This window comes from Gymnodraco acuticeps, unplaced genomic scaffold, assembly GCF_902827175.1.
Source record: "Gymnodraco acuticeps unplaced genomic scaffold, fGymAcu1.1, whole genome shotgun sequence".
In the NCBI taxonomy this organism is placed as follows: Eukaryota; Metazoa; Chordata; class Actinopteri; order Perciformes; family Bathydraconidae; genus Gymnodraco; species Gymnodraco acuticeps.
The window spans coordinates 51,253-75,570 of NW_022992193.1; the positions used below are offsets into that span (position 1 = coordinate 51,253).

General features: G+C 42.4%; 1 protein-coding gene across 1 annotated transcript in view; it reads right to left on the reverse strand.

Moving 5' to 3' along the window:
- Positions 1-1,338: 1,338 nt before the first annotated feature.
- LOC117539293 (oxysterol-binding protein-related protein 11-like) overlaps positions 1,339-24,318 on the reverse strand; it is a 54,086-nt gene continuing 31,106 nt past the window's right edge. Inside the window, 1 exon segment of the mRNA XM_034205405.1 lies at positions 1,339-2,759. Coding sequence (XP_034061296.1) covers positions 2,703-2,759 — 57 coding nt within the window. The 3' untranslated portion in view covers positions 1,339-2,702.

Sequence of the window (24,318 nt, forward strand, 5' to 3'; positions counted from 1 at the left end):
AGTCAGTCTTTGAGTCTGTCTTTGAGTCTGTCTTTGTGTCAGTCTTTCAGTCTTTGAGTCAGTCTTTCAGTCTTTGAGTCAGTCTTTGAGTCAGTCTTTGAGTCAGTCTGTGAGTCAGTCTTTCAGTCAGTCTTTGAGTCAGTTTTTCAGTCAGTCTTTGAGTCTTTCAGTCTTTGAGTCCGTCTTTGAGTCAGCCTTTGAGTCAGTCTTTGAGTCAGTCGAGTCAGTCTTTGAGTCAGTCTTTGAGTCAGTTTTTGAGTCAGTCTTTGAGTCAGTCTTTCAGTCTTGAGTCTTTCAGTCAGTCTTTCAGTCTTTGAGTCTTTGAGTCAGTCTTTCAGTCTTTGAGTCAGTCTTTGAGTCAGTCTTTCAGTCTTTGAGTCAGTCGTTGAGTCTTTCAGTGTTTGAGTCAGTGTTTGAGTCTGTCTTTGAGTCAGTCTTTGTGTCAGTCTTTGAGCCAGTCTTTCAGTCAGTCTTTGAGTCAGTCTTTGAGTCTTTGAGTCCGTCTTTGAGTCTTTGAGTCAGTCTTTCAGTCAGTCATTGAGTCAGTCTTTGAGTCAGTCTTTCAGTCAGTCTGTGAGTCAGTCTTTGAGTCAGTCTTTGAGTCCGTCTTTGAGTCTTTGTGTCAGTCTTTCAGTCAGTCTTTGAGTCAGTCTTTGAGTAAGTCTTTGAGTCTTTCAGTCAGTCTTTGAGTCTGTCTTTGTGTCAGTCTTTGAGTCTTTCAGTCAGTCTTTGAGTCCGTCTTTCAGTCTTTGAGTCAGTCTTTCAGTCTTTGAGTCAGTCTTTAAGTCAGTCTTTGAGTCTTTGAGTCAGTCTTTCAGTCTTTGAGTCAGTCTTTGAGTCAGTCTTTCAGTCTTTGAGTCTTTGAGTCAGTCTTTGAGTCAGTCTTTGAGTCTTTCAGTCAGTCTTTCAGTCAGTCTTTGAGTCTTTGAGTCAGTCTTTAAGTCAGTCTTTGAGTCTTTGAGTCTTTGAGTCAGTCTTTCAGTCTTTACAGTCTTTGAGTCAGTCTTTGAGTCTTTGAGTCAGTCAGTCTTTGAGTCAGTCTTTGAGTCAGTCAGTATTTGAGTCTTTCAGTCAGTCTTTCAGTCTTTGAGTCTTTGTGTCAGTCTTTGAGTCAGTCTTTCAGTCTTTGAGTCTTTGTGTCAGTCTTTGAGTCAGTCAGTCTATCTTTGAGTCATTGAGTCAGTCTGTCTTTGAGTCAGTCTTTCAGTCAGTCTTTGAGTCGGTCTTTGAGTCAGTCTTTGAGTCGGTCTTTGAGTCAGTCTTTCAGTCTTTGAGTCGGTCTTTGTGTCAGTCTTTGAGTCAAAAATACATGTTATAAAAAAGACGAAATAGTTTGGATTTCACAAATTATTTGTTTGCAAGTTATAGATTTATTTTTCAGATTACATTTATTTTGCGTGACTGAGTTTTTTTTCCTTTCTCTTAAACTGTTAGTTTTGCTTGATGTTAATGGCACAAACCTGATTCCATACTGCAAAAGCACAGGACTAGACAAGGAGAAAGAGGTGAATCATTGGGGGGGGGAATATTGAGTTGCATTCACATGTGATCAATCATTATTTAAAATGTGGTTATTTGTCAGCCATCATTATATGCACATCTTTACCAGTTTGAAACCAAATTGAAGAAATTGTAGTGTGAACTCATTGAATCATAATCACGATAAAAAGGCAACCAATTGTACCCATAAAGCTCAGTTTACTCGTCACATGGAGTACCTGATCCTGTGGTAAAATGCATTCTTTGTCTTGTCTTAAACATCCCAATGCTTAGAGACGGAAATTGGAGTTGGAAAGACGGTTTCTTAATTCTTGCAGAGAGTTGGATAAGAATATCGATACCACTCCCTTCAATATGAAGCTACAGGTAGCTTAGCTTAGCATAAAGACTGGAGGAAAAGTGCTGGACTATTTATTGGACTAGAGATTGTGCGCATGAAAATATACTGAATGAAAGTGATTTATGTTTTCAGTATGTTCGATAGTTATTGGGGGTAAAAGGCTCTGAAAAAGTGTGAGTGATGTGTTTGAACTAACTTCACATTTAACATTTCTTATTTGTGCACAGGAGTAACTTAAAAATGTCCCATTATTGTGTGGATTACGCAACACGGCATCAGTTTAATGACATTTAATGGATTGGTAGTCACATTAAATCAAATGTAATGATACTACACGCCACAGTCTAGATGAAGAAGCTTTTAACTGTTAAACTCTCAAAGGTAGTACCTAAAAATATCTGATTGCTCATTTAGTCATGGATGTTAAGTACGTTTAAATAGCGATCAAATATTCTTCTACATTCCAGTACACTCAATTACAACATTTCACAGCATTACATTTACCAGGCAGTATTCCAATTCGTTTTCGTTATGTTGGATATCTTGTTATAGGAAAGGAAGTACTTTTAAAGTGTGATACCAAAGCTTGGAAAAAGAAAAATAACCAGCAGAAAACAGACTATGTTAAGGCCTTTGAAATAGAGAAACGTTATCTGTACAAGAGTATGTTTCCATTGACATTGGATTATAAAAAAACAGCTGATCAGGAGTAGAAGAGCTTGTCCTGAAAATCATGAGAATCCAGAAGCTTCCATGCTGTCTTTACTGTCCTTCTGTTGCATTCATCTGTTGGTCAGCGCACACACACACACACACACACTTTAATCTACAATATCAACATCCAAGATACAGACTGAAGAAACTAGGTTTTGAATGCAGAATTTTTCCAAAGTGGTTTGTGGTAGATCCAGCCTTCACCCTGGAGGAGAAGAAGAGATATATTATTATTTATGTACCAGTTACAGGAAACAAAGACGTTATATCTCTCACAGGCTCCGCCCTCTACTGGACTCTATGGGTACTACCTTATCATGCAAGCATTCACCTACTGAGATTTCTATAGACGTAGCCGGCCCCGGGGCGGGCCTACCTGAATGCGCGCGCATCTCACTTCCGTATAAAATGAGGCCTCGCCTCCTGACCATCATCTTTTACTCTTCAGCGAGCGGAAGTGACACTGAGAACTATCTGACGTCTGAAAGAAGAAGAAAGAGTTATCATACCTCCAGGGAGTAGAGACTGTCCTTCGTGCCCTGGCTTAAATAGCGGGCGCCGATCCCCACCACCTCTGCTTCGAGTGTTTGGGGGACCAGGATATGGCCGAGGCAGTGCCATTCACGTTCGCCATTCCTTCCGGGTCCGGCGTCCATGGAAGTCCACCGCCCAGGGCTGTACTCTCCCTGGATGATGATCATGGCGGCGGGTGTGTGGGCTACTCGCTCATTGCTAGAGATGCCCCCGCCTCACCAGGTCAGAGCGATTATTGGGCCACAAGGCCGAATAAGTAGCTTGGACCACGGGGACCGGTGCTCGGTGGCTTCACATGATATAGGGTTGACCCTACTTCATCACAGGCCGCCACCGCTGCCTTTCCGTGTGATGTCCCTGGATATCACGCCGCATGGCACTTTCCAAAGAGGACCATGTTGATCTCCTGGGAGCCCCCGTGTCCCTCACAGGATAAGGAGTAATCGCAGCGTGGCTGCTTCTTGCCCATCCCCAGAGGAAGAAACACTGTCGTACACTCCCCGCTGTAAACCCCAGTATAGGGAGCCAGCAGGTGGGCGTGTGCACGTGAATGGAATAAACCGAGTGCTGTCAAAGCACTGTGCGGGTTCAAGAGACGCTATTGCCGGTGTGCTGTTGTCAGAGAACACACCTTGCTTGGTATAATAGCTCCGATTAATGCATTTCACCGTTGAATGGGAAATACAGGGTTAATACGTGGCCGCGGTGTGTTCAGGGACCTCCGCAGGAGAACGGTGGTTTACGTTTGTAAACTAGTTCTAGAGTGATGCGTGTGTGGAAAAATGCATTCAGTAAAAACGATTGCATTTATCCCAGAGTAAGAGTCATCTCTCTCCACAATTCCACTTTTCCCCATAATGTCCGTTTCAAAGAGACGGCATTGTGGCGGGCATTGTGACGGGGGCTGCATAATGGCGTTACATTTTTTTTAACGCCACTAATTATTTTAACGCGATTAATGCATCGCCCCGTAGTTTCAGAGCGCATCGACTTTAAAATACCATCGACAAGCTGATGCTGACAACCCCGCTCCTGCTGCCCGCTTGCGGCAGACCACACTTCCACGCTCACCGGCAGGCACCGACTGGCCATCGGGAGGGTGTGTGTATGTGTGGCGCGAGCGAGCGAGAGACTTTACGTGTATTGTTGTTGTTAGCATCTGGTGCTAGCTAGCAGCGCTAACGGATATAAGGAGCTGTTTAAATGAAAACAGAGTGTATCATAGCTGGGGCCCCACAGCTGGGAGCTTGTCCCCTAACACAATGTTATGGGGAATTGAAACTCAGATGTGTGTTACAGTGTCGCCAGCAGGGGGGGGCCAGGGGGGGCCATGGCCACCCTGATATATTTGTTGGCCACCCCACCACACACACCGCCTCGCCAGTCACGTATGTGCAGTAGTTTATCTGATATTTAACAACAAATACACAGCCAGCGAGTCGCTTGATTTGAGCTTCCAACGCTCATACTGCAGCCCCTCCCTCTCCCTCTTCTACCATGGTAACACTCTGATACTCGGCGCACCACTCTTGACTTCAGGTATAATTCGTCTGTAAACACACTTTGGCGGCTATCCTAGTTAGCGTTAGTTTAGCTTGCTAAGCTAACGTTAACTGATGTCGGTATGCTGGGCTGGTGTAATGCGTAGGGTACTATTAATCACTGATGTGTGTAATGTCAATTTGCAGAAAATGAAGAGAAAGTCAACAGACATCTCTTCTTATTTGAAGAAGAAGATGAGTAAAGGAGAGACAGAGCTGGCAGGGGAGCAGCAGCATAGGGCTAGTGAGGAGATGGCCATACATGCTAGAAAGTACATGTGGAATTATGTGTTGTAAAAGTGAAACTAAAACCTAAGTACAGTTTTATTAATGTGATTGTGACCTTTGTAATCATTTAAGTCTTCTACACACTTTAGGTCTGCAGCTCCTTCAAAATGAAACGAGAATCTATGCAGTTTTTCCTCTTCTGTGTTCTGAGGTTATGAGCCGACCATTAGTCAAGTTTGTTTTCATAAACAATGCATGCTAATTAAAAAAAAGGGTAACCAGTTTGTTTATAAAGTATAAATAATAATGGAATACAAGCTATATGTATTACTCTCACCACAGTGGCCTAATCTAAAAAAAATAGAAATATGTCTCGTCACCTATTTTCTGTCTAATACTAAAAGGTGGTGTTTTGTATCATTTATGTTTTGAATTTGCTATAAAGGTCAATAATAGATGGTGTTTTTGTGTTCAATCACAGTATGTATTTACCATTTTATACCCCTTGTGTTTTTGGGTCCTGTTGAAATAAAATAGTCATGTTTTAAAACTTGATTTAATAAAGTCATGTCAATCATCTTTGATCCCAGTGTGACACAAACAGATTTGTTCAGTCTAAAACAATTTATAACCTCGAGACATAATATAACTGAAGAACATGTTGTGTCGCTGTTGTGTATTGTATGTGTTGAGAATGCTGAACATTTTGTGCCTTACAATAAAGGAACTTATTTTAATTAAGCTGTATTTGTCTTTTTAAAGGAAAGAACAACTAGCATATATAAAAAACAAAACAATAAATCACCAACACAAAACAAGGTTCTTTTAAATGTTGTTTGAAGTAAAATGTTAACTATCTGTATTATATTCACTTCAGATGAATAGTATCAGAAAATGTAAAATAAGAAACCAAAGTGTATCAGTAGGTGATTCTCTTTGCCATTGTTTTCATCTAGTCTATACTTTTACAACAATTAAATTCTTGGTTTTGGTGGGCCACCCCAAGATTTTCAGTGGCCCCATTTGGCCACCCCTATGAAAAATGTCTGGTGTGTTAACCTCTTAAGGACGACTTTTTTTTCGAGACTGTGTCTCAGGGCTTAACATTTATGAAACTATTAATGTTCCATACTCTTTTAACGGGAAGAAACTCCGCTAACTGACAATATGAACCATTTTTAGCTAAAAGAAACACAAGAGTAATACCAAGCCTTTGAATTAGCCTTGAGCGAAAAAATGCTAACTTATGCTAACAGACTTTGCACATAACTCACGGTAGAAATGCCCTTATTACTTATCTTAACTGCACAAACAAAATATCGACTAGCAAGCTGAGATTCCACAGATTCCATACATGTAATGTCATCACTGTACGAGCTATCAGCCAGAACATAGCAAGAAAATATCCGGTTTCAAAACCATAACAATAATTACGTCGTCAAATCTTTGATTTGTGATCAAAAGTTGTGTTCAACGGAATAAAAACGCCGCTCAAGGTTAATCCAATGTCTTTGTGTCACGTAGAAATGTTTACTGATAATCCATCATTACATTTATGGCGATATACTGAGTATAACGTTTTGCAGTCCAGGGCTTGTACTTTCAGATATGCTTCGTTGCATCTCTATCACGTCCGCAATGGTAATGTTTACGTGGATTTGGGAACTGCCCATTGATTCTATTGGATCTAATGGTTAAGAAAACTGTGTAAATCACCCAAATCGACCCATGGTTTCCAGAGATAAGGTCCTGTGTAAAGTATAGAGTGGCAAAGTCACCAGTCTTGGATTTTCATCATTTTAGGGGCAAGGCCATTTGGCCTTTGGTGTCACACATTTTTTCAGGGCGCAAAGGCCACATGCCAGGGCACAAAGGCCATTGAGGGAAACATTTGGATTTGGAGCTTACGAATAAATAACTTCACTTTCTGATAAGAAAAACACACGAATGACATGGAAAACAAATCACTTTTTTAATATCAATAATGTCAAACATGATATCATATAGGCCTATGCCTCCTTAGTATTACCGTATATAAAATGAAATACTCTACTTTGAATAATTAGTGTTTGGTATTTTTTCCATCTACTACTTCACCCATTCACAAATCCAAAATCAAATCAAAAAATCAAAAATTATATTAATATGTAACAAATATATTCCATTTCAGAGCAGAAGAAACAGCCTTCAACGGTCAAACTCTGCACATACATCATTCAGCAGTGCACAGTGAAGGTCCAACATTAAATACCCAATATTAGCGGTGTGTGTGTGTCTGCCCAAGGACAAGTTAAGGTAAAACCTAATAGAGGTGTCATACATAATAACCTAATAAAAGTAAATGTAACAACTACTACAGTGCAACAAAACAGGAATATTAAATGTGGTCTCTTAAACATAAGATCTCCAGCATCTAAAGCAATATTGGTAAATGATTTAATATCAGATTATAATATTGATATATGCTGTCTCACTGAAACTTGGTTGAGACATGAAGAATATGTCAGCATAAATGAGGCCACTCCACCCAGCCATATCAATACTCATATTGCCCGAGGCACGGGCCGAGGAGGTGGAGTTGCAGCAATCTTTGACTCAAGTTTGCTTATCAATACTAAACCAAAATTAAATTATACCTCCTTTGAAAGTCTCGTTTTTAGTCTTACGCATCCGACCTGGAAAACTTTGCAGCCAATCTTATTTGTTACAGTGTACCGTGCACCAGGTCCTTATTCAGAATTCCTATCTGAATTCTCTGAGTTTTTATCAACTTTGGTTCTTAAAACAGATAAAGTAATGACTAGGTACTAGGTGACTTTAATATTCATGTCGACGATGATAAAAATAGCCTTACTGTTGCATTTAACTCTATATTAGATTCTGTTGGTTTTTGTCAGAGTGTAAATAAACCAACCCACTGCTATAATCACACTCTCGACCTTGTTCTGACTTATGGTATTGAAATTGAGCAACTATTAGTCGAACCGCATAATCCTGCTTTATCCGACCATTTCTTAGTAACTTTTGAAGTACTGTTACGAGACTACAAAGCATTAGTCAAAAGCTCCTGCAGCAGAAACCTATCTGTTAGTGCTATAGCCAAATTTAAGGAAGAGATTCCACCAATACTTAACTCGATAGCATGTCTGCATGTAAGGGAGGAAACTTATACAAAATGTACACCACCCCAAATTGATCATGTTGTTGATAGTGCTACAGATGCGCTGCGAATAAAATTAGACTCTGTTGCTCCTTTGAAAAAGAAGAAAATAAAACATAGATTAGCTCCATGGCATAATGCCGAAACCCGCAAAATAAAGCAAAAGTCGAGACAACTTGAAAGGATATGGCGTTCCACTAAACTTGAAGAATCTCGTTTAATTTGGCATATTACTCTCAATGAATATAAGAAAGCACTGCGTAAAGCGAGAGCAGCCTACTACTCTTCATTAATAGATGAGAATAAGAATAATGCAAGATTTATTTTCAGCACTGTAGCCAGGCTGACAGAAAGCCACAGCTCGATTGAGCCTTCTATTCCCATAGCACTCAGTAGTAATGATTTTATGTGCTTTTTAAACGATAAAATTGTTACTCTTAGAAACAAAATTAATGACCTCTTGCCTTTGACCAGTATAGTGTTATCAACAGCTCCCGGAAACGTAAGTTCTAATATTACACTAGATAGTAAACTAGAATGCTTTTCAGCCATAAACCTTGAACAATTAAATTCAATGATTCTCTCTTCTAAACCATCAACGTGTATGTTAGACCCAATTCCAACTAAGCTGTTGAAGGAAGTTTTTCCATTAATTAGCACTTCTTTATTAAATATTATGAATATGTCTTTATTATCAGGCTATGTTCCACAATCATTCAAAGTAGCAGTGATAAAACCGCTTCTTAAAAAGCACAACCTCGATCCAGAAGTTTTAGCCAATTATAGACCTATTTCCAATCTTCCGTTCCTCTCAAAAATTCTTGAGAAAGCGGTCGCAAAACAGTTGTGTGATTACTTAAAAAACAATGATTTATTTGAAGATTTTCAGTCTGGCTTTAGAACACATCATAGCACAGAGAGTGCTCTGGTTAAAGTCACAAATGACATTCTAATAGCCTCTGACAAGGGACGTGTCTCTATTCTTGTTTTGCTCGATCTCAGTGCTGCATTTGATACTATCGACCATGATATCTTATTGCAAAGACTAGAGCACTTAGTTGGCATACAGGGAACTGCTTTAGACTGGTTTAGGTCCTATCTATCTGAACGCTCTCAGTTTGTACGTGTCAATGATGAATCTTCCACACAAACCAAAGTTAGCCATGGAGTGTCACAGGGCTCAGTGCTCGGACCTATTTTGTTCACATTATATATGCTTCCGTTAGGCAATATTATAAGGAATCATTCTGTAAACTTTCATTGTTATGCGGATGATACTCAACTATATTTATCAATCAAGCCTGATGAAATTAACCATCTAAATAAAATTCAAGACTGCCTTAAGGACTTAAAAACATGGATGACCTTAAACTTTTTGATGTTAAACACGACCAAAACTGAAGTTATTGTACTTGGCCCGAAGAATCTACGAAACAAAGTATCTAAGGATATACTAACTATGGATGGCATTAATTTGGCCTCCCGTGAGACTGTAAGGAATCTTGGTGTTATATTTGATCAGGATTTATCCTTTAACGCCCACATACAATCAATTTCAAGGACCGCCTACTTCCATCTACGTAACATTGCAAAAATCAGGCATATCTTGCCTCAAAACGATGCAGAGAAACTAGTCCATGCATTTGTTACTTCAAGGCTGGATTATTGTAACTCTTTATTATCAGGGTGTACCAAGAAGTCAGTCAAGTCGCTTCAGCTGATTCAAAATGCTGCAGCTCGTGTACTAACCAGAGTTAGGAAAAGGGACCACATTACTCCTGTTCTGGCTGCCTTACACTGGCTCCCTATAGAACACAGGATAGAATTTAAAATTCTTCTTCTCGCCTACAAAGCCCTTAATGGGCAGGCGCCATCTTACCTTAAAGAACTCATTATACCCTACTGTCCTACTAGGGCATTGCGTTCCAAGAATGCAGGGTTGTTGGTTGTTCCTAGAGTCTCTAAAAGTACAATGGGAGCCAGAGCCTTTTCTTATCAAGCTCCACATTTGTGGAATCAGCTTCCAGTTTGTGTTCGGGCGGCAGACACCCTATCCGTTTTTAAGAGTGCGCTTAAGACCTTCCTTTTTGATAAAGCTTATAGTTAGGGCTGATTAGATTCAGCCCCTAGTTTTGCTGATATAGGCTTAGTTTGTCGGGGGACATCTTACTTCTTCCTTCTCTCTGTCTATACCTGTGTACTCTCATGTTCCGATTAACCCAGCTTCCCCAAATTTCTTTCTTTTTGGTGTCTATATATGCCGGGATCCGGAGTCATGGATGATCCTGCGCTCCTCTGTCCTGGATCGCGAGCCCTGGATCTTGAGTCGTGGCTGTGGTCCTGGATCATAGGTCCTGGATGGATATCCTCGTGGATTCATCTTCCTATTATACACACATGCATTTCCAAACATTTGGACTACCTATGTTGCAAATGTATTATCTTTTCAATTTACACACGGCATCTATTGCACGTCTGTCCGTCCTGGGAGAGGGATCCCTCCTCTGTTGCTCTCCCTGAGGTTTCTCCCATTTTTCCCTTTAAACTGTGGGTTTTCTTCTGAAGTTTTTCCTTGTACGATGTGAGGGTCTAAGGACAGAGGGTGTCGTATTGTCATACCGATATTTTGTACAAACTGTAAAGTCCACTGAGACAAATGTAACATTTGTGATATTGGGCTATATAAATAAACATTGATTGATTGATTGATTGATTCAACTGTATGAACAAGCAATACTTTGGAATGCAAAAGTGTGTGTGTGTGTGTGTGTGTGTGTGTGTGTGTGTGTGTGTGTGTGTGTGTGTGTGTGTGTGTGTGTGTGTGTGTGTGTGTGTGTGTGTGTGTGTGTGTGTGTGTGTGTGTGTGTGTGTGTGTGTGCAGTGCAGGACATTAAGGATTTTGGGAGATGGCCCTGTGGCCAAAATGTGCACGGACGAAAATGACGCACGAAGGGTTTGGGGGGCCTCCCCCTAGAACATTTAGATTTTTGCAGGTCTTATGGCGCGTTTCCACGGCAGCGGGTAGCTCGCTTTAAGCGTGCCGAGCCGTGCGGGGCCCGTTTTTGGTTGCGTTTCCACTTGGCCTAGTTTTGGCCCGGGGCTACTTTTTCACCTTTTTTCTGGCCCGACTAAATCGTGGTTCTAGGGCCAGGAACAACCAGGCTGAGTCGGGCTGAGTATGCTAAACTAGAGAGAGAATCGCTGGCAAGGGGGCTACAACTACAACAAGATGAACATATTTGACCGTGAATTAATTGTAATACACGTTTCAAAATGATGCCGAAGTAACAACATACTGATACCGGTTAGTAAAAACCATGAATTAATGCTTTGACAAGTCTGCAGACAGAAGGCAGGCGAAAAACCCTTTTAAAATGCGTGTTTTCTAAATGTAGCTTGGCTAAGCTAACGTTATATATGCTCCGACCGTCCACACTCACAACAACGGCCTATACAGACATAAATAAACCAGCGACTGTATTCGCCATGACACAGGCAGTCTGTGGTTTGTACTCGTTTAACTTTTGTCAAGTTTCTGAACAGATATGAAGAGCTGTGAGCTCCGAGTGCTAAGAGCTAACGGCTGTGTTGTTTTTCTGTGGCTCTCATTGAAGATGACGTCACGGCTCCGCCTACACTGCGTTACTATAGTAACTGCCCCAGTTCCTAAACTGTAATGGAAACGCAGCATTAAAGTGAGCCGGGCGCCTAACCAAACCGAGCGAGGCCGAGCGAGGCCTGCAGTGGAAACGCGCCATAAGATGTTGTCTGGTGCATTCTCTAGACTGAATTATAGATGAACCACCACAATATTATATTTTACAATTTCAATTTTATTCTTCATTTCACTTGTTTGTTTGTTCTTGTTTGTGTTTGCTCGCTTGCATGCCCTGCATAGCTATAAGAAATACTTAAGTTGTTGGTCAAGACACTTTTCCAAATGCCTTCCCAGATGTAAAAAAAGTAGAAAACATTACATTCAGTTATAACTGCCAAAACAAATATTATTTACACTATTATGGCCCCTGTTAAAAATGTTTGTAATGTTATCAACTGTAAGTCAGAGTCCTGCACGTGTCTGATTTTCAAGACCTGCTCCCGCACCCGCGACGTGCAATACCGAAACCGCCCCGCTACCCGCACATATTGCCAATTAGTTCCGCAACCCGACCCGACCCGTCGGCACAAGATCCGCAACCCGACCCGAACCCGCATAGCCTATATATGAGCAGTGAAAACGTGCAATTATGAACACACGAAGTTGCATATTTGTCTCAAAAAGCGTGGGATGTTGGTTATTTTCTCCATCTAGGAACCAAAAGCCTCCCAGACGTTGGATTTCGCTCTTGAGGAAGTGTTATTGAAAATGCTGTATTCTCCGCTAGAGAGCTTCACCTCAGCCATTTCGAATGTGGCGCGCTCAGCAGCAGATTGATGCGCTGCAGAGGTTATGATTATGCACGGTCCCGCGGGGGAGAGGTCTGAGGATTCAAACATTAAACTAAATTATTATTTTAATATATTTATTATGCAATACCCGCGACCCGACCCGCATCATCTTTGTTTTACCCAGAACCGAACCCGGAAAAAAGCGTTTGAAAAAATACCACCCGCGAATCACCTTTTTTGCGGGTCACCCGTCGGGTACCCGACCCGATGCAGGACTCTGCTGTAAGTTGGTCGAACGAATGCCTCCTCATCCGGAAGCTGACCGAGCAGACCCGAGCAGCAGTCGAGAGGAGCCGAGCGCATCCGCGAAGCACACAAAATGGCGACGTCAGAGTTCCCGTTAGCTAAATCTCTTCGGTCAAAATAATTTCCCTTTAGCGCAATACCGCTTCAGTTGCGCCACTTATGTGACAGACAAGAAAGTATGTGACAGACAAGAATAGTCAATTCCGTCTAACACTTAATGTGGAGAAAGAGATGTCCTGTATGGGTTGATTGTGCGTTGATCTGTTGGTAATGCCTCGGGGTGCCGGTGGGCATGTAAACAAATGCATAATGCTGCGCTATACTTTGTGGCCTCACCCAGTTGCATAGCGACACTTATTGTTTAGGTGTCTTTTAATAAGCAGGTAGTCATATCATTAGCTAGAACTAGCTGGATCTGATCGATATGGACATAAACGCGAGTGAAGTCTAATCTGACGGGAGAGAGAGAGATCAGCTGCTGCTGACGAGTCGACACACAGCTCTGCATGATCACATGCTTGCTTTTAAAGCAACTTCGAGATTTTAACAGTATAATGAAAATCCTACCCTGGAAGTCACGCCCATCTACTTCCGATCCATGGGACCTTATTTCGGAAAAATTATGTATTGAAGTCAATGGAGAGAGAAAACGTATCTTTCGATCCCGTTTGAATTGTGCCACGAATTACACATATGATGTTTGTCAATCATAAAAAATAATTTCCATGTCAAAAAAGTCAGTTTGTCGTAAAACTGTTGAAATATAAGACTATGAAAAATACGCAACTAGAAAGACTACAAATCACAATTGTTTTCCTCCGCTAAATATAATTGATAGCTAAGATAAGATAACTTTAACAAGATGCCTGTGTGCTTAGTAACAGGTTGTTATCATACCAGCAATGGATCTTGCTTGTTCTTTCGCTTCCCGTCTGATGAAAGGACCAGGAGAGGCTGGATCAAGTTAGATACCTTGCTAGTAGCAAGCACGTTAGTTAGCATTACAGCCTTAGCCTTGTCATTTTTATTAGCCTTAACATGAAGTAACATTAAGTAACCCAAAATGTTAAACAGTAAGAGTAGTAGTCATATTTCTTGAACCCTTTGAAGAGTAGGCTACCGTCAGACCGGTGTGATCATTCTATAAAAACACCATTTAAGCCCGGGGGAGAAATGCTAACGCTAACGCTACATTAGCATCGGCGATCTTTTGTACCTCATGCCATCTGCACAAATGGTTCACATTAAACATTACAAAGATCAGGCAGTTCAGAGAGAATCAAAGGAAGGCAGGCAGCTTTGCATGACATTCTTCTGGACATGTTTCATTGTGGTGATAATAATAATAATAATAATGGGTTCCATTTATAAAGCACCTCATATTTGACTCCAAATCCCGAAGTGCTACAAGTGGTGAGCATGAACAGTATAAATAAACATTACGGTAAAATTAATAAAAAGCAATAAAAAAATAATAAATTAATAAATAAATAAATAAAAGGGTGATAAAAAGGTCTAGGCAAAGGCTCTTTTGAAGAGATGGGTTTTGAGGCCTTTTTTAAAAGCCTCCACGGTCTGTGGTGCTCTCATTTGGTCGGGGAGAGCATTCCACAGACTGGGAGCAGCCGAGCAGAAGGCCTGGTCTCCCATAGTACGGAGCTTAGTCCTGGGGGGTTTGAGGAAGTGATAGTGAAGGTAGCCAATTCCTTGTTTAGCAAGACAGTAGTGACGGCCATCTTGGTGACGTGTGTTGTTGTGCAAGACCAGAGATGTAGTTCATTGACCGTTTCACACACAAACATGTGTTACTTCACAGTTTTAAGACACATTTTTTTTTTTTTGACTGGCAAAATTATCTTTTAAATTGACAAACATCATATGTGTAATTCGTGGCACAATTCAAACGGGATCGAAAGATAATCTTCGTATTAGCCTGAATTGTAGCCACACAATCATGCAGAGCTGCATAAAAATACACTCACAAAGGTAACTAATATTTACAAATGTGTACAATGATTTGTAGGTAATGTTGACTACTCAAGACACCTGACTTATACATCTTCAAAGGAAGACTGTGTTCATTCTACAATTACATGATGGGATTAAAGCAAAATTAAGTTTTACTTGTATAATACTTCAAGATTTTATATAAAAGCCTGTTTCTAAAAGTATCAACCATAGCGACGCGGTGAAATCCTCAATTTATAATTTATAACATACTGACTAGCTAAGGTCTAATTACGCAGCCAAGTCTCACGGCATTTCCTGTTATAGTCACGAAATAAATGTAATCTATGGATTCGTGTTTGTTTTCATATGTCAAATAAACAAAGTATTGGCTTTCAGAATATTAAACTTGTTTCGGCAAATTCAGATGATAAATACAACTTTGAAGCTTTTAACGGCATAATTACAAGCGGAGAACGGAGTCATTTAACGTCACAGCAAGCATAACAACAGCCGGTGTTTCTTGCGCAAATGCAAAAATCCACAAACATACACACACTCGCAAGCTTCCCCCAGACCAGTAATACAAACGAAAATGTGTCTTCGGGTCAATGTGACTGATTTCGATAGAGCAAGTCACATTTGGTTTAGGCACGAAACATACTAGTACCAGTAGAAATACATTGCTTTTAAAATCGCTGTGTCGAATCAATAGATTATATTTCGTGACTATAAAACGAAATGCCGTGAGACTGGGGGCCCTTCTCACTTCTCTTATTTTTCATTTCCTCGCTCCTCGGTCTCGGTCTCACCGGAAGTTGATTTGTCTGCGCCATCTTGAGTAGCGTCCCAATGGCCTTATTTTTGCCGGAGGACAGAGGAGCGAGGAGCGATAATGGAGGAGCTATAACCGAGGAACCACCAGACCATCCTTCGATGAAATCCTCAGACACTCGCCCCCTTACTGTGTATCGCTCACTGATTGGACGAGGCAGTGCATGCACTGATCTGATGCTTCTCGACATGAGAGCAGTTTCCCAGCGGAGTGAAGAAAATACATGAACCTCACGGGAGTCACTCCTCAGTTTATACCGTGTTTTGTTTCAATTAATGTATCATTTAGTTACAAATATGTGATATATCTGAACAACAAAGTGGTCAAAAATAATTTTATGGAAACATTTTCATGATCACTTTTTTCGTTTTACATTTTCATTTATTGTCATTTCCATTCAGTCAGTCATTAAGTGCTATTAAAATGTTAATTTGCTACATATCCAAACAAACAAACAAAGTGTGCAATCCAATTAATGTTAATCTAACTGGGTTTTGATAGATAACATATATCTTTTTCTTCTCTAAATTATTTTATTTCTATTGTGCACTCTAATCAATAATAATCCAACTAATGTTCGTTTATACATTTTAAGAATGGCGTTCATCTTTTTTGAGAATGAGTTCTTATTTAAATTTGATTTATTTGGATCTACAACAGATGATACAAATGTTTGCGTCAGTAAATGTGTACTAACAGAGGCGGGGGGGTGTTTGTGAAAATAACGGGGACAGAGCTGCTGTCAGACGATCAGCTGTGCAGCGTCATCACAAATGGACGTCGCTTCACGTGACGCTCCGGAGGAAAGGACGTCCCATTGCTCTTAAAACTCATTTCCCTGCTTCTCGTGGTTTCCTTGCGTCTCTCCATGCTTCCCTGGTGGGAGGGACTAGTCACAGGGAAACGACGCAAGTGAGGGACGCAAGGAATCCATTTAACCGAAGTGAGAAGGACCCCAAGTCACATTTGGTTTAGGCACGAAACATACTAGTACCAGTAGAAATTAGGGGTGTAACGGTATCCGTATTCGTCCCGTACCGTCACGGTTCGGACGTCACGGTTCGGCACATGCAGTCACACGGCAAATATGCCTTTTTTTTTTTACGAGTGGGAAAAAAGTCTCATATCCACTACACTATATATAATCCAGGGGGCGGTATTGCGCCTAAAAGCTGTTTGCCAGCCACCCTTAAACAACAAATGAAGAACAAGAAGAAACACAACAACAAAACAAACTAAATACAAGAAGAGGAAAAGTTAGTATGGCGATTTCAGGTAACACACAGGAGCTAGAACCCACCTGCTTCTTTTAAATCAGCTGTGTGGGAACATTTCGGGTTCCCTGTGGACTACAATAACGATGAAGTGCGCGAGTGGTGGATCGGACGAGGACGGTGTGTCGGCGTTGTTCGATAGCGGTGCGGTATGCTAATGGCAACACACGCCAAACATGCTAAATCATATCAGAAGGCATCACCCAGATTTGCCAATCACCGGAGCCCGGCAAAAGACAACAGCAGTTCAACAGCTTATCCCCGCTGTTTTTGATAAACCAATAGACATGAAAGCCGAGAGACCAAAATAAATAACGGAAGCTTTTGGCATATGTTTTTCAACGGCTATGCGCTCTTGAAACACTTTCTTAATATTTATGATGTAATATTTTCAAGACATTCTTTTTAGTTTTACAGCTTGATGAAACCTTTTTGTTTGACATCAGCCATTATAGATAATATGGCCATCTGAGTGGTACTGTTTGTGGTTTGTTTTTAACTGTTTAATACAGTTAATTATTCAAAATGTCAGAGTTCCTTATTTTTAAACTGAAACTTGCACTACTGTTCAAAAATAAATAACAACAAAACTGGAATTATGCATTTGGGACTTTTTTTTGCTTTTTCTTGTTGTACCGAACCCGTACCGAACCGTGACCCCTAGTAGAAATACATTGCTTTTAAAATCGCTCTGTGTCGAATCAATAGATTATATTTCGTGACTATAACACGAAATGCTGTGAGACTGGGTTGAATTACAACAGTGAGTGCTTCATCCTCTGAACACCACAGGATGGCGACTGTAACGCACATAACATAGCATAACATGCTCCTCTGAAATGATTGTCCCCTGCAATTATTATTATCCCTCAACGAGTTCGCTATTCAGCTTGCTAACGTTAGCTTAAACAAACGTAACATGCAACGTTAGCCTAATCTAAAATGCTCTACTACGGCGTACCTTTCATGTAGCTCGTCAGCGCAGACTCTCCCATCGTTATTTTTGCAAACTTTGCAGGAGGCTACTCGTGGGCTTGACCCTCGTCTTAGCCATGGCTTGTATTTGTCTTCTACTAACCAACGCTCGTTGAAACTGCAACCTCCTGGCATACTGTCATCTATCACTCATCAGAATGCCCAGGTCACACGCAAGCCGCAAACTGTGGGGTAGAGCCGGGAAGCCAATACGGAAGTGCCACACACTGCAGTTCATATATTGGCCGATAGGCGATGGCTGCAGAAAGGAGCAATTTCCATAGACCCCATGTTAAAATGCCCGATTTTATAGCAGAAAAAAACCTGTTTCTACCCCTGGCTCCATACATTTTATTATCGATATAGTTAGATTCCACCTTCATGATTATGGATCTGTGAGTGAATTGTTTTCTAACGCGACCCTTTATATTTATATTAGGTCTTAAAGTTTGTGCATACATTAGGGCGTGGTCACTTTGATTGACAGATACGTGCCTCACTGTCAGCTAACAGCAACTTGTCCAATCTGCTAGGCTACAACCATAGAGGCTACAACGTTAGTTAGTTGTAGTTACTGTACTTGATCCTTTAGCTGTGTTCGTGGTGATCGTGACTGTTAGGGAATATTGTTACAAATACCAGATAATTAAAATGTCGTGCTGTGCGCTTGAATGTACTAACAGATCTTCCAAGAAGTCTACTTTCAGCTTTTTTCGGTGAGTAAAATGATAATATTATACATGTTAACCCCGTTAGCAGGTGTTTGTGTGCTTTTTAGCTTAGCCTGTTATGTAGCTTATTAGCCAGCTAAGGACGTAACCCTTTATACATGTATACAGTTTAGTTTATGATTCAGCCTTGGGTAAGACTTTTATACTATATGGCTATGACGCCCATAATGCTAAACGGGAGCAAATGTTAAAAGGGGTGGGCCGCCGGAGTCCACGCCGCCGAAGCTAACGGGGCTGCAGGGTGCTAGCTCGCTAGCGCGTCCCGGCGGCCGTAGCTAGCACCCTGGGGCTCCGTTAGCTTCGGCCAGCGGCGGAGTCCGGCGTTATAACTGGAGATCAAGGAATGCATCGTAACGCGGACTTGGTTCGCCTGCAGCCCGCTGTAGTATTAGCTAAATAAATGATGTTGAGCAAGGCTCATTAAGCTGAACACCGCCACAATTATTCTGCTATGTATCGGTACTTATTTTATTTTATTAACGTGTGAATGACAAGCATTAAGAATAATACCAAATAGCTAATTATCTTGCAGATTGTCTCGTTTGATTATGAATGTAACGTTTATATAGTGGAACTACACTGTTTTATCAAAACCAAAGTGCCACGCAGTGACTTGGTATGCATGTATTTCAGCAGGAAATGTGCAACCTAGATGACATTTAACAACACAGACTATATAGAAATATTTGTAAAAGTTGTTCATGCGTTACTAAGTGAATATGGCATTAACCCTCCTGTTGTCTTCGGGTCAAATCTGACCGATTTACTACTTTCATCAATCATGTTTTACATTCGATTGATACTGAGAGCATGTTAGCTTAGCTTCTTAGCCTGAGCTAGGACTTGAACGTCACGCTCGTTGGCAGCAGGTCCCGCCCTGTCCCGCCTGAGCTCCGCCTCTTTGCCCTTATTTGGAGAAGGCGGGAGTTAGACTCTGACGACACCGTCGAGCCGTTAGTGGCCGACTCCGCCTACTAAGGGCTTCACGGCAACTCTGCAGAATCCTATGGGTGACGTCACGGACCCTACGTCCATTTATATATACAGTCTATGGTCACACGTAACAAAAACACTTGCGGTCACGCGCATAGCGCGGGAAGGCCGGAGCGGAGCTGTTTTATGTAAAAGCGAAGCAATTAAGCGTGCTCCGACTTCTTTATTTTTCTTTTAATCTAAAAAGCGAAGTAAAGCATGTACAATTTCAAGCACTTTATCCCAAATTCAAGCACCATTCCCAAAATTCAAGCACTTTTCAAACCTTGAAAACACCTCGTACAATTTCAAGCATTTTCAAGGATTTCCAGCACCCGTACGAACCCCGAATAAAGTTAATTATTAAAAATGTTAAAGTTCCTTATTTTTTAACTGAAACTTGCACTACTGTTCAAAATAAATAAAAAACAAACCTGGAATTATACATTTGGGACTTTTTTTTGCTTTTTCTTGTTGTACCGTACCGTGACCCCCAAACCAAGGTACATTCCGAACCGTGAATTCTGTGAACCGTTACACCCCTACTATGTTCCATCTGAATTTACATTAAAATAAAAACATCTATATTGATTCTGACACTTCTACATCCAACTCACAGATGTAACCTTGCTTTGAGAAAAAAAGATTATTAATTTACTAATTTAATTAATTAATTAATTTAATTAATTACTAATTTTGAAGATATAGTAATTTGTTGTGTTAATAGAATTTTTCGAGCCTGAAACCTGAAAAACCGGCTCAGGGTTTAACAGGTTAACAAAGTGGATGGACAGGACGCTGAAACGGGGTTATTCACTCCGGTTTTGCAACATCCCACCTCCATTCAAAGGCATGCGAGAGGTAAATCTGTCATCCCAGGAGGAGATGGGTTTCCTCTCAGCAGAGATTCAGGCTCTGGTGCAAAAATAGGTGGTGTATGTTTGTGCACCCTCAGCACAGAGAAAAGGGTCTTTATTCCATGTACTTCCTGGTTTTCAAGAAGACAGGGGAATTCAGACCTATTCTAGATCTCCGCAGCCTGAATCGCTACATTGCCTGCAGAAAATTCTGCATGTTAACTATAAAACAGTTAATGGGGCTAGTGCAAACCGGGCGATTGATTGACCACCATCGACCTGAAAAACGTATACTTTCATGTGAAAATTGCTCCGGAGCACAGAAAGTATCTGCGTTTTGCCTTCCAGGGGATAGCCTACGAGTACAACAGATTACCGTTCGGCTACTCGAATGTGTGGCCACTGCGCTTCAACCGCTGCGCGCCCACGGCATGAGAGTTTCCTTTGACCTAGACGACCTCATAGTCCAGGTCCAGGGAACAGGCAATGCTTTGCACAGCACAATTGATCACACACCTAACCAAATTAGGCTCTGCGATCAATTGGAAAAAGAGCACCCCCATACATCACCAATAGGCGTTGTAGTTGGGGTGGTGCTCGATGCATGCGCGCTAAGCACCACCCTGTCAGGGAGCAGAAGTGCGTCCCTTCTCCGGGCGGTTCACAGGCTGCGACAGGGGGCGACAGTGACAGCTTTAACTGTCATGCAGACTTTGAGTCTCTTGGCGGCTGCTCACGTTGTTGTCCCGCTGGGGTTACTGCATATGCGCTGCCTGCAGAGGTGGTTCTCCACCCTGCGTTTGGATCCCAAGAGGCACAAACGGCGGCTGGTGACCATCCCCCCCTCAGTGGCGGGCAACCTCCAGTTCTGGGGGTCCCCCGGTCACCTCCGGAGGGGGTCTCCACTGGGACGGGTAACCTCCTACATCACAGTGTTCACGGACGGATCCAGAACAGGATGGGGAGGGACCTGCCTGAATAGGGCTATAGGTGGGCGCTGGTCTCTAACAGAGACCGCTGCGTCTCATTCTCCCTCTCCTGGGGAGAGTGAGGCGAGAACGTCTGGCAGTCATCCTAGTAGCACCGGATTGCGTCGGGGCTCCGTGGTACTCAGAGATGACACAGATGAAGGTGGACCAGCCCTGGGCAATCCCCCAGTTCTGGGGGGCGATGTCTCAAGAGGCAGGTGCAATCGGAGCGTTACCCACTCCGGGCCGTCCTCTCCAGGCTTCGCTCCTGAGAGGGACAGGGTGGATTGTCTATCCAGGCAGCTAGAGCGGGATCCACCACAGCCTGTTACAGGCCGGAGTGGCTGGGATTCCAGCGATGGTGTGAGGAGCGGAGAATAGAGCCCCTATCTTGTGAGTTGGGCTCTATTTTATCCTTCTTACACTGCAACGGGGTAGCCCCGTTTAAGCGTCCCTAAGCGTCCTCGCTCAGGCCTCGGGCTGCCTCGCTGGCCGTCCGAGGCCGTGGCGCATTTCCATTACAGTTTAGGACCTGGGGTAGCAACGCGGTGTAGGCGGGGCGATCGGCTTTGTTTTTGTTCACATTTCGAGTTGTTCCGTCGAGCTCCCGCTAGATTTGACAAGAAAGCTACTGGAGACTTCTAGAATTGTGTGAGTAACACTGTGTTTGTAGACTTCTCTGTTTCAGTGTGTGTACTCTGTATCAATGCTCTGTAGTTGATCTGACTGGAATTGTGTTTTTAAAAACTCAAAACCGCTACAGCATCTGTCAGACAGAAACTTGGGAAAAGTCATTTGACTGAAACCTTAAAAGTGATCTAACTGACTACTAGGGTTAACTTTGATTTAAACATTTGTAGAATACTAAGAGCTTTATTGAGTAGGTGTAACTGTATTAAGGGTTAAACTCAGAACTTTATAACTTAGGGTTTAATGTATTTGACTTAAAAGACAATAACACATCAGGACGAAGCCAGTCTAGATTTCCTTTTGAGGGCCACCAGCTGCAGAGTTAACTAATTAAAAGGACGTTGCCCCACAGCTGTGAGAACTCAGCAATCAGGTGTCCATTTTAGGTAGCACTTTCCTGGAGCGTCAGCTTCAGCGTCAGACAGGCTAAGACTGACAAATACATTAGAGTCCTATGGGAGTAAGACTGACAAAGACATTAGAGTCCTATGGGAGTCACGAGGGAGGCAAAGAGGAGGCAAATCCTACTTTGATTGAGCTAAGTATCGCTGGTGTTTTTTATTTCGTTTTAATTTTTATTTGGTTGTTTAGCCCCTCATGCTATAATCATGTGTATTTTCTCCATTCCTGTTCATGTGTCTTCTCGCAATTATCACTGGCCCCGTATATCTCGTAATCGATATAACCGGCCTGCTCTCGTCTATCCCACGTGCTCCACTGAGATCCAACATCTAATTTCAGGTGGCCTGTGGAACTGCCAGTCAGCTGTTCCTAAGGCTGACTTCATCTCTGGCTACGCCTCCCTGCAGTCTCTGGATTTCCTTGCTCTCACTGAGACCTGGATTACTCCATCCAACACATCCACCCCAGCAGCTCTCTCCACAGGATATTCCTTCTCCCATACATCCAGACCAACTGGCAGAGGAGGTAGCACTGGTCTCCTGCTCTCTCCCGAATGGAGCTTTTCCCTCTTCAAGCTACCTAACTTCACTCCTTCCACCTTTGAATTCCATGCCGTCACAGTAACCCATCCTATACAGCTAACCATTGTTGTTCTCTACCGTCCACCAGGCGCCTTGGGGGACTTCTTGGAGGAATTAGATAATCTCCTCTCACACATCCCTGAAACTGGCCCTCCCGCTGTACTTCTCGGAGACTTCAACCTCCAGACGGGGAAGATAGACGAACTAACATCTCTGTTAACCGCCTTTGCTTTCTCACTGTCTCCGTCCCCACTGACTCATAAAGCTGGCAATGTCCTTGATCTCATATTCTCAAGGAACTGCGCTACTTCTAACCTCTCTGTAAACCCGCTCCACACATCCGATCACTTCTTCATTTCATTCTCTCTATCCCTTTCCAAACATAACAAACTAATCTCTTCTCATCCTGCACTTGTCCGCCGTAACCTTCGATCCCTCTCCCCCTCTACCTTTGCCTCGTCGGTGCTCTCAGCCCTCCCTTCCTCTGACTCGTTCCAACTCCTGCCTCCAAACTCTGCTGCAGAAACTCTCCTCTCTACTCTCTCATCCACTCTGGACTCGCTCTGTCCTCTCACATCTCGGCAGGCTCGTCAGTCCCCTCCTGCTCCCTGGCTAAATGATGCACTGCGTGCTAATAGAACCGTCCTTAGGGCAGCAGAGCGGAAGTGGTGGAAATCCAAACACCGTGACGACCTCCTAACCTATCAAGCTCTCCTCTCCTCTTTAACTGCTTCGATCTCTCAGGCAAAAAGCACTTTCTTTCAAGATAAGATCCAATCTTCCTATTCCAATCCTAAAAAACTATTTTCCATCTTCTCCACCCTCTTGGACCCTCCAAAAGCTCCTCCCCCCTCCTCACTTCTGTCAAGCGACTTTGTTACCCACTTTGAAAAAAAGGTTGATGATATTCGCTCTTCTTTTTCTGACTCACCTTTACTCACCGCTGGGTCACCAGACCCTCCTTCCACCAACACACTTACCTCCTTTTCCACTCTCTCTCCAAGTGAGGTTCTTACCCTCATTACCTCTGCCCGCCCTACCACCTGTCCTCTGGACCCTATCCCTTCAAACCTCCTTCAGACTATCGCTCCTGATATTCTACCGTTTCTCACCCATTTCATCAACACTTCTCTAACTTCTGGTCACTTTCCAAACAGTCTCAAGGAGGCAAGAGTAAACCCTCTCCTAAAGAAACCCACTCTCAACCCGTCAGATGTTATAAACTACAGGCCTGTCTCTCTCCTCCCGTTCCTGTCTAAATCACTTGAACGCGCTGTCTTTAAACAACTCTCCTGTTATCTCAATCAGAACAACCTTCTGGATCCGCACCAGTCTGGTTTCAAGGCAGGTCACTCCACAGAAACTGCTCTCATT